Source organism: Carassius gibelio, chromosome B7 (genome assembly GCF_023724105.1).
Source record: "Carassius gibelio isolate Cgi1373 ecotype wild population from Czech Republic chromosome B7, carGib1.2-hapl.c, whole genome shotgun sequence".
In the NCBI taxonomy this organism is placed as follows: Eukaryota; Metazoa; Chordata; class Actinopteri; order Cypriniformes; family Cyprinidae; genus Carassius; species Carassius gibelio.
The window spans coordinates 33,870,194-33,880,595 of NC_068402.1; the positions used below are offsets into that span (position 1 = coordinate 33,870,194).

At 37.5% G+C, this 10,402-nt stretch overlaps 2 protein-coding genes across 3 annotated transcripts; both read right to left on the reverse strand.

The window, feature by feature from the left end:
* Positions 1–451: 451 nt before the first annotated feature.
* Positions 452–8,750, reverse strand: btbd10b (BTB (POZ) domain containing 10b). Of its 2 annotated transcripts, none has more exons than XM_052561212.1 (8): positions 8,572–8,750; positions 5,635–5,819; positions 5,253–5,538; positions 4,802–4,904; positions 3,796–3,916; positions 3,088–3,285; positions 1,948–2,058; positions 452–1,340 (listed from the first exon to the last, which is right to left on the reverse strand). In XM_052561212.1, exons 2-8 carry the CDS (start codon positions 5,786–5,788, stop codon positions 1,009–1,011), a joined length of 1,305 nt encoding a protein of 434 aa, XP_052417172.1. In that variant the 5' UTR covers positions 5,789–5,819; positions 8,572–8,750; the 3' UTR covers positions 452–1,008. The 2 variants fall into 2 exon arrangements, with proteins under 2 accessions (XP_052417172.1, XP_052417171.1); XM_052561211.1 differs by having other exon boundaries at positions 5,205–5,538; positions 8,572–8,738.
* Positions 8,751–9,086: 336 nt separating this feature from the next.
* On the reverse strand, positions 9,087–9,774 carry pth1b (parathyroid hormone 1b). Its single transcript, XM_052560639.1, has 2 exons — positions 9,683–9,774; positions 9,087–9,561 (listed from the first exon to the last, which is right to left on the reverse strand). The coding sequence occupies exons 1-2, from the start codon at positions 9,772–9,774 to the stop codon at positions 9,354–9,356; spliced, it is 300 nt and encodes a 99-aa protein (XP_052416599.1). The 3' UTR covers positions 9,087–9,353.
* Positions 9,775–10,402: the final 628 nt, after the last annotated feature.

Below are 10,402 nucleotides of genomic sequence, written 5' to 3' on the forward strand. Positions count from 1 at the left end.
GAGAACAATGAACTCATTGTCGTGTTCAAGAAGCCAGTTTGACATGATGTCTGGCATCAACAAGGCACAGAACTGCAGGTTATTGGATGTGTTCACTTTTTTGGATTATACTCTGTAAGCCTTAAAGATGGCTGTGCATGAAAATCCCAGTAGATCAGGAGTTTCTGTAATACTCAGACCAGGCGGTCTGGCACCAACCACCAATGAACTGGTTTTCACATTGTTCTCTACAAACATCTAAAATCGGTTTAAGCTGAATACCAAGTATTCCCAAACTTAATTTTGAAGTGTTGTGCAAAAGTGTACAGGCTCTGTATTTTAGTTATCAAATCCTCTGCATCTATTCTGTAAAAAAAATTTGCCCCATGTGTTACACAATCATAAAGAGTTTCTATTATAATCTTTGGCATCGGTGAAACACCAAAACTCAAACTTCTCATGTCAAACACTGTACATTACATTATATATATCTTTATTAATACAATGATTTTCAAGCGCTTGAACAGACAGATCTTGAGCAGATGAATAAATGTTTTTCAAAGAAAAAACGCATTCATTCACCAGGCAAATGGACCTCCTGAGGAGACACAGGAGTTTGAGATCAAGGGGAGAGCTTTTTTTTTAAAAGAAGTGGCACCAAACCCAAATGCATCAAAATTACAATAATTAAACTCACTGTAGTAATAATACAGTGAAATGGAAAAGAACAATAGTTATAATTATAATCACAGGCCCAATTACAAAATAAGCAGGGTTGCTAACTTCAAACAAACAAAAATAAATTTCCTTTGGTCAAGTAAAAAAAAAACACAAAAAAAAACCGCGAAGATGGAACAGGAGAGCACTGCCCACGCCAGTATCCCAAGTCCATGATGATGTTTTTTTTTCTTTTTAAAAACAGTAACTAGACAGTTGAGGCTCTAAGGCTGTGGAGGAGGTGCAGAAGGCAATCTGGTTATAGTGTCACTCTGGTTCATGCTCCAGCATGCTGTGAAGGGGCGTCTGCTCTCAGACGGCAGGCGAGGGGGCGTCGGGGTCAGGCTCGTTGTTGAAGTTGTTGCTGTAGTGGTGGCCGGGAGGAGGTCGGTTGGGAAGAATGTCCAGTTCATCTACTTGTGGTCCAGGGTTCATCACCACAAGCTGGTCCTGGGGAATGTCTGCCGCGGCCGCTGCCAGGTTCGTGATGGACTTGCTCTTCACGCACTGGAAGTCCACGTGTCTACTCTTGCCTTCCTCCTTCTCCCAGGACATGCGGATGAAGGGTCTCTGCACGTAGTTGTAAATGACTTCAGGTCGGCCGCCGGGGCGCTTTTTCACTTTCTCTTTGTATGTTGGATAACCTACAGATAGAGATTTGATATTCAAAAGTTGTGATCCTCTGATGTGGGTCATAACCATCACATAAAAGTTGATTCAAATTCTGTCATTATATTTACCCTCATGCTAAACCTCGCCCTTACTTGTAGCTTTTAATTCAATATGGCAGCTTTTGTCTAGAGGAAGACTGATCTGCAAATACTTGGCCATAACATCTAGACCCAGTTCTACTGACTCTGCTTTGTTAATGTATAGCAGAGCATTTCTGACTTCAAATTTGTAGGGCATTTAAAATAAATATTGTGTAAATAGTGATAATTTCTTTTTATCAAATTTGTGTGCATCTTATATTGGCTATTAGTAAATTTCGGCCATCAGCTATCCTGCTTTGTACATATACAAATAATATGTTTTTAAATATATGTCAATATAATATTAGATTTGAATGCTATAACAAAAATCTTGGTTCTCAGATTTGTCATGACCAAATGTCAAACCTGATAACTGTTGCCATATTTGATTCATTGCTACTTCAGAGAATATTTTTGGAGGGTAAAACATCCCGTTAAAATTAGATTGTAGCTATTCATTCGAATGTATAACGTTGTAAAAATAATAAATGATTCTTACCTTCGATACCAAGTCGGATTTTCTTCAGTCCTCTATCTTTTAAAACTGATTTGGCTACATCACGGTTTTCAATGTACTTGAAGAAACGATACAGTTTTGTACTGTAGATAACTAAAAAGAGAGAAAAGAAATAATACAATTTTGGCAACCAAAAATAGATCACATTCTTTTTGCCAACTCACACTTTGCTAAACTGTTTTTGTCAACAAAGTATTTTTCGTAAAGATATTTCAGTCTGCTGTTAAACGGCAGTACAGTTTATTGAACACTGTACTTCTGTCCCTCACAACCTTGGTTTTATGCATATAAAAAATTAAATAAGCTGCCAACCTGGCTGAGGTCTATAACCACAATAAGTTTTCAACCACGAGATGTCACTAAAACAGTTGGAAAACAATGTCATGTAATGTTACATTTAAATAAAGGAATGCCATTCCTCAAATTACTCTAAAAAGGAGTATTTTGCTAAACAGATGTACCGTATTTTCCTGACTATAAGTCGCACTTTTTTCATAGTTTGGCTGGTCCCGCGACTTATAGTCAGGTGCGACTTATTTATCTAAATTAATTTGACATGAACCAAGAGAAAACATTACCGTCTCCAGCCGCGAGAGGGCGCTCTATGCCGCCTCAGTTCTCCTGTAGTCTACACTAAGCAGCACAGAGCGCCCTCTCGCGGCTGTAGATGGTAATGTTTTCTCTTGGTTCTTGGGTCTAAATAAATGCGACTTCTAGTCCAGTGCGACATATATGTTTTTTTCCTCATCATGACGTATTTTTTGGACTGATGCAACTTATAGTCCGAAAAATACGGTACTATACTTTATATTCATCATGTTTTACTTAACATGTTGTCTTCATTAATGTATGTTCAAATAAATCTTTTAATATATTTTTTTTATTTATAAGTGTAGATTTCAACCATGAATTGGAGTACATAACTATATCATTAAAATAGTCCTGAAATTGAAATACATTTTATTACTTATTTGATTACTAAATGAACTAAATTTACAGTTTTTGGCTAAATAAAAAAAAAACCTTTCAGTTTCGGTAAAAAAAAATAAAAATAATCATTTTGATGCATCACTAGGCACTTCTGAAATGTTTTCAAGATAACACAAAGAAGTGTGTGATTACTTTGTGAATACTCCTCTCCCATCTGAGGGGGGTACTCCTCGTCCCAGTCCACCACGTCATCGTCTGTGAGCACAACTATGTGACACTCCCTCTCTCCGCTCTGAGCGCTTGCCACCATCAGAGGAAGCACCATCTCCTCCAGATAAAACTCAAACTGCCGCCGAGCGCCGTCATTGGACAGTTCATGCATCAGGGCACCTGAACAGACAAACATGGTCAATAAACAAAAACCTGAGGAAAACCAAAGCAATCAAATCTGGCATCTTGTGAAATATGAGGAAGAAAACATTGTTAAAATACCACAGCTGTCAGATCACAGAGCTTAAAGAAGATTAAAGGAATAGTTCATCTGAAACTGAAAAATAGTCCTCGATTCTCTAAAATTCCTTAATGATGGACAAACACAAAGTTTGCACAATACATTAATTGATAGACTAGAATCACATGGATTACTTATGAAACTGCAATGTTTTTTTAATCAGCCGTTTGGAGTCTTATTCCGACGGCACCCATTCACTGCAGAGGATCCATTGGTGAGCAAGTGATGTAATGCTATTTTTCTTCAAATCTGTTCCGATGAAGAACCAAATGCTACATCTTGGATGGCCTAAGGATGTGTACATTTTCAGCTCGTTTTTATTTTTGGGGGAACTATTCCCTCAATGTGAGTCTCGCATTATCAGGAGGAGTATTTCAAGAATAACTCACTCAGGTCTCGGCACTTGATAGTACTGTAGTCAAAAGAGATGCACAGATAGTCGCATGCTTCCCTCAGCTCGGGAATGGAGATTCCATCAGGACAACGGATTATCCCAGATTTATAGAAATCCTGCAAGTTACAGAAAGGACAGACAATACGAAAGATGCCATTACAGAAGCTGCACCGCTTAAAGACAAACATGGACTGCTGCTAACTGGAGCTAATCATTTTTAACCAAACACTACGGGTGCACAATATGTCAATACTCTATCAGTTATTGGTTGGCTTCACAGATGTTTTAATTTGACAGAAAATGTATTGTAATCGTTCATGCTCATTTTTACACTTATATTTTCTTAATCACTCACTTCAAGCAATAAACTCTCTTAAAATGTATATTTAAAAACGCCAATAATTAAAAAATTAAATATAATATTTAGCAAATATCATGATGAATATCCAACATGGTGTCCTGACACACGTAACAGACACTGCAGTGAAAGATCAGTACAGCAGGATACACAGCAAAGCTGATGACAGGCTTATGCAGCGCTTAAAGTCATTATTTAAAAGCTGTTGCAGGAAGCTCATTAGGAGATGTTCCCAGAGCCGAAACAGCCCACAGTAAAAGCCTGTGACTAAACCACAGATCTGTCTCAAAAACTAACTTACCCATTCAAATCAACAACTAGACTTTATCAGTGCACGGTCTCCAAATTAATACATTTAAAATGTTGTCATTTGTCCTGCTACCTAAACACAAGCGTCTATTAGGGATTACCTTAATAAAATATTTCTTTCTGAAACCAAAGCTAAGGATTTGTGACAGACTGGAGCTTAAGTTGGTCGCATATCGGACAGGAACCACCATGCTGTGCCCCACCACAGATAGGACAAAGAACAGGTATCATACATAAAATGAATCATTCTGTAAATGTATTCTGTCTGCCTGCAGCATTGACAAGCTTTCATGTGTGCAGTGAGAAAGTAAAGGTGAGATGTTGAGAGACCTACCAGAATGGCTCTAAACACAGTGGAGCTGATGCCCTCTGCCACATCATATTCTCCTTTCTCATTGGGCCGGGTGAAATTGTGTTCCCGTCCAGAGCCAAACATTCTACCAAAAAAAAAAAAAGTATCATATTGAGAAAGGGATAGTACAGCCATAAAGGAAAATTCTAACAATTTTTCACCATCATGTTCTTAGACTTAATATTCAAAACACAAGTCAAGATATTTTTTTATTTGGTGCCACCGTGTATGTAACTGCCCCAAATATTATCTTGCCTAGAATCCTTATTCAAACAGTTATTCTAAAGATACTTTGAGGCGAGCCATTTAATTCAGCAGCCATCTTTGAAACGTCACTCAGATCAGACAAAATTAATCTTCATATTAGGTGTAAATGTGGTCACACTTTTTAATTGATGTGAAGGTCAAGACAGACGATCGGTCTGCTCCTAACCTGCCCAGCATGGTGTTGGGCTGTGCTGTGAAGATCGAGGGGTCCACCACGAAGCGAGTGTTGTCCACAATAAGCGTGACCTTCTCTGATGTGCGGACGCTGCGGGCTCCATCTTTGACATTCTCATAGACGAAGACCATCTCACTGGGAACCATGCTCTTGTATGTGCCCTCCGAGCTGGACAAGCTGCTGTTGCGGCTGCTGGCCACCCCACTGCTGCTGCTGCTGCTGGGAGAGATCCTCTGAGGCCTGGGGCTGCTGGGCCGCGAGGAGCCGCCCTCGCGATCTGCTCACGTGACACATATGACATGACATGATGACAAACCATGGAACTTAAATGAAGAGCCACATCGGATCCAAACAACAAATAGCCTTTTCTCACCGCTGTTGTGTTGGCGTGTGGGTGAGGTCACGTTGCGAATACAGGGTGTGAGCTGGCCTTCGCCACGCTCGTGTGAGGAGTCCCGAGAGCGATCGCTGGAGCGACGTCGATCTCTGGATCGGTCACAGCCTCCACTGGCACCATGCATGTTCATTTTCACCTGGATAGTCTAACACATCTGGACACTGCGGGAAGCGAAAAAGAGCGAGAGACCTTAGAAAACACCTCTGAAGACAAGATCCAGAGACATAATTCAGCGACTCTCAAGAGGAACAAGCTCCCAGAGTAATTTAAGGTGAAATGGCTCCCACAACACCACAGAGCTTTTTTTTTTTTTTTTGCTTGGTGAGCAGAAGATACTTTTTTAAAAACATTAAAAATCTTACTAAGATTGTGACATTGTAGTGTAGGGGCAAAATCATCTTGCATTTGAACAAAAACATAAAACTCCATCTCCAGAGCTTCTCATTTCACCATTTCATTTGAGAATGTCCAGTCAAAATATTTCACGATGACAAAATATGATAATCTATTAATCTAGTCACCATCAAAATATTTTTCATTTCAGTAAAATGCTGCTGCATTGGTTTTCATTATCATGGTTTTAGTTTATAAATGTGTAATAAATCATACAACACAGAATCCAGAAAAACAAAACAGTACTAAAACAGTACTGCCGTAACCTTTCACATAAGACAGTTCAGAACTGGAAGCATTGTAACCATAAATACCACCCTTTGCCATATACAACAACTAGGCCTATCCAAGCGTGCTGTACAACAAGAACATATTCACTGAAGAGGAGGAAAAAAACAACACCCTTTAATGTAATTCACAACACCACTTATGATACTTGTTTATGCCAGATGCTTAGATAGAAATGTAGCATATTTACAGTGACTACTAATATGCAAATAAACAAAGTGAATAAGGCAACAGATGAGAGCAGTCACACAGGATTGAGAAAGGGTGTGTTTGAATGGCTTCTGTTCCAGTTGATCAGGAAGTGCCTGGGGTGAACTTGAGTGTAACACACAGGAGAAATGGGGCCTGGGCCCGGGTGTTAGTCACACTATTGAATCAACGTGTGCATTCACACCTGTACCATATAAATGAACAAAACAGCACTATTGTACTACCACGGCTTTTGGTTGTCCATTTTGGTTGTCCAAGTAATCATACAGTACCATGGTAAATATCAAAGTGACATTGTATTACCATCTGATACATCACTGTACCATGGTAAGGACACTTTGAAAATCCAAACATATCTAATCCTAAAACTTATTGGAAAAATAACCATTAAGATGGGATATGAATCAGACATTTGTGTACAGCACCACTCCCTTGTGCACAGAGCTTCTGTTTTTTTTTTTTTGAAAGTTCAGGAAATTCCAAAGATAGTTGTCCATTTAAGCCAGTCCCTTAAAATAAAACAACGAATAGAGAGAGGCAGAGACCACCCCTTTCGTCCAATCCTCACCAATGCAGTGAGCAAAAACATAGCTGAGGCTTCTGATAAACCCTTGGCTAGTTTCTCACTCCTACTACTACATACAGTGCCAAATACCATATAATCCACTCTATATAACAAAAGAGTCACTTAAGTAAATAAAAAAAACATTGTTGCTGCACAAAATTATAAATCAAAGGTCTTATAAAGTCTCTATAACCACAAACTGTTAACCTTTGAAGTCAGTAGGTTAAGTGACTCACAAGTAGATAAACCAGTAGTTTTGGTTACCACTTACAAGGAAGTGAACTGCTACATTTATCATCATGTAGTGAGTAATCTTCAGTGTTTACACACTTTTACGTGATTCACGAGATAATGGCTGAGCCTCAAAAGTACAAGCAGACCATTCATTCAAGATAATGTCACTAATTAACAACCAATGTGCTGCTTTTATCAGAGCAATCGCTTTGTTCATTTGCTTACTGAAATGTTTGGGCATTCAAATTAAGTCACAATTTAACATTTATAAATGTAATACATCAAGTTTAATATTTAAATATTTTCAGAATTTTAAAGTGTGGCTTAATCCTCGATACATGTGGTCAAACTCATTCAAGAAAAAGCAACTTTTTATCCATTCAGCATCTGATGTTACAACCAAACCGACATGACATGACTTCCTTTTGACCCATTCCCAAAATTTTCACATAGCTGTACTCTTTATGACCTTTAATTAACTACAAATTCAGCATTTCTGATGAAAGTTCCCCAAGTAATATATAGAACAATATATTATATTACAAACACACCATTTAGTGCAAAGAGAATGGAAAATTTTAATATTATTTACTGTAGAGGTTTAGTAATTTTGACATGAATATATACATACAGTTAAAAACATGATAACCTTATTAAATAAAATGTGCCTTACCACATAACATGAAATGTAAATGTAATATATAATGTTTATATATATATAAAAAAGTTTATACATAGTTGTTTTGAAGTAAAAAGAAACGATGTTGTTCTATGTAACGTTAAACTTAGTTCATGCATCAGATGGGAAATTGTACATACAATTTTAAAGCCAGATGAGAAAATATGTAAATACTGAGATTTCATAACATTCACCATTTCATCTCAAATATTTTTAAAGCTCTTGTGATCCGAGCGGAGTCAAAAGCAACAGGACTGACATCCGTCCTACTGATCAATGACTGTTGGTGTGTCATCCTGCCAGAGTCGATATAGGACAATAAAGAAAGAACATAAAAAACAAACGCTATTCGACAAGCTATACTCGTTCATTAAACAGGGATTTGTAATTAAATGTGTGATTATATGTCTGATGCATTGTTAAGCAGCGGACTCATCTTCACACAAACCTCAGCGGACGATACAGATCTATTAGCTAACGTTAGCCACGGAAGCTAATCTACAAAACAACATACGTTTGGATTATGAATTAAATAAATTCTTACCTTTTTACGGTGTCGTGAGCATAGTTTGAAAAGCAGCTAATTACTGTTGTTCTTCCGTGAGGCAAACAGAAAAGAATAACCAAAATTTGGAGAGGACCATCAGCTTTTTCTGAAAAAGCGAATTTGATCTCCAACAACGGCTGACAGGAAACGCGACTTCGCTGAAGTATCGCGAGAATTGCGTCATAAAGTCAATGGGCTTTATAAAATGTATTTATAAAATGTATCAGATTACAAGAAATTAAACACGAAAGAAAGAAAGAAAGAAAGAAAGAAAGAAAGAAAGAAAGAAAGAAAGAAAGAAAGAAAGAAAGAAAGAAACACAAAATAAGTCTTGCTTAGTTTGTTTTATGTAATGTAATGTATAATTAAACACATCCAGTTGGTCCACATTTTAGTGCAATTGTTGGATGTCTAAAAAATAGTACAAATATTTGTTGAAAGTACATTTAAAAAGTCAGAATGGTACTATGAAAACACACTAGTGAAAACACAGAGGCCTACTACAAGGTTAAGACATTGTCCTTTGTATGTCCTACACAGTTTCTGAAAAATATGCCTAAAAATCTAAACAACAACATTTGTTTACAAATAAATAAATACAAATATCTGAAAATAAATTTAAAAAGACATAAGTAAAGCAGTGCACATTCTTTCTCCGAGTACAATAGTATATTTTAATTGACTCTTACTCTGTTCTCCTCCTGCACTGACATTACTGAGAAAACACTTTTTATTATTTAGAGTTCATTAGCTTTTCAGAAACATCAGTTTTGACAATGTCAGTTCAAGATCCACGCTGCACCTTCTCCCTTTCTTAAACGTCTGATAGATGGTCCGTTGGTTTTCCCTTTCTGCTCCTTTTGCGAGTCATTTATTGAGGGGATGATGATATTGTTGAGCTTCAACTGAAGCCAGTCCTGCCTTTCTATCATTTCCTTGTGCTCCCGAACATTGTGCATGAGTTGAACTTCACTGATTGACCTCTTGCTGTTGCATATGGAAATACGGATTGATCAGATTTGAATTGAAATCACAAAAAAAAAAAAAAAGAAAAAAAAAAACAACAACAACATTTTGGACCAATATGTTGTATGCTATTCTCTCTTACCTGAGTGGTAATCCCTCCAGATATGGCAAACCGCAAAGACTCCACAGCACAATAAAAAGCATGATTTTCTCCAAAGAACGTTTGGGTAGCATAATGATACCTGTAAAAAAAAAAAAGAAAAAAAAAAGTTAGGGATATGTTTTTTGACTTACGAGATAAAGTGTCCATGATAAAGAGACATTGGCCTCTAAACTTACCAAGTCTTGTTTTCTTTTATTCGACTGCTTCTGTATTTTGTAGCTACTGTGTTGAGAGGGTCCATCTGTTGTTCGCTGTCGTATTTGTGCGTTGGGGCTACTCTTCCTCTTTTTATACATACAAGCCCCCTCCTGTTGGTCATTGATGAGCTATCTCCATTATTGATGGTGATGTCATCCATGCTTTGATGGAGACTGGCATGCACATGACGACACATGGCTACCAACACCCCCACTAATTCTGTTTTCAACACCTTGGTCAAGACCCCCGTGACCACAGTGCTGGAGAACTAGTGCCATGTACGGCTATGATGGTCAGGCAGGGTGCCACCTTCCACAAGTAAGTACATATTTTATTATATTATGTTGAGAGACTCAAAAAACAGTCTCAAACACTCTTAAAAAATAAAAAGTGATAATTTTTACTTATTTGAATTGAGTATTCTTAATTATCAGGCCAAATACATGTTTTATATAATTATTTTATTTGTTAGTTTTTATTTTTGAATAGAATGCTGCATTG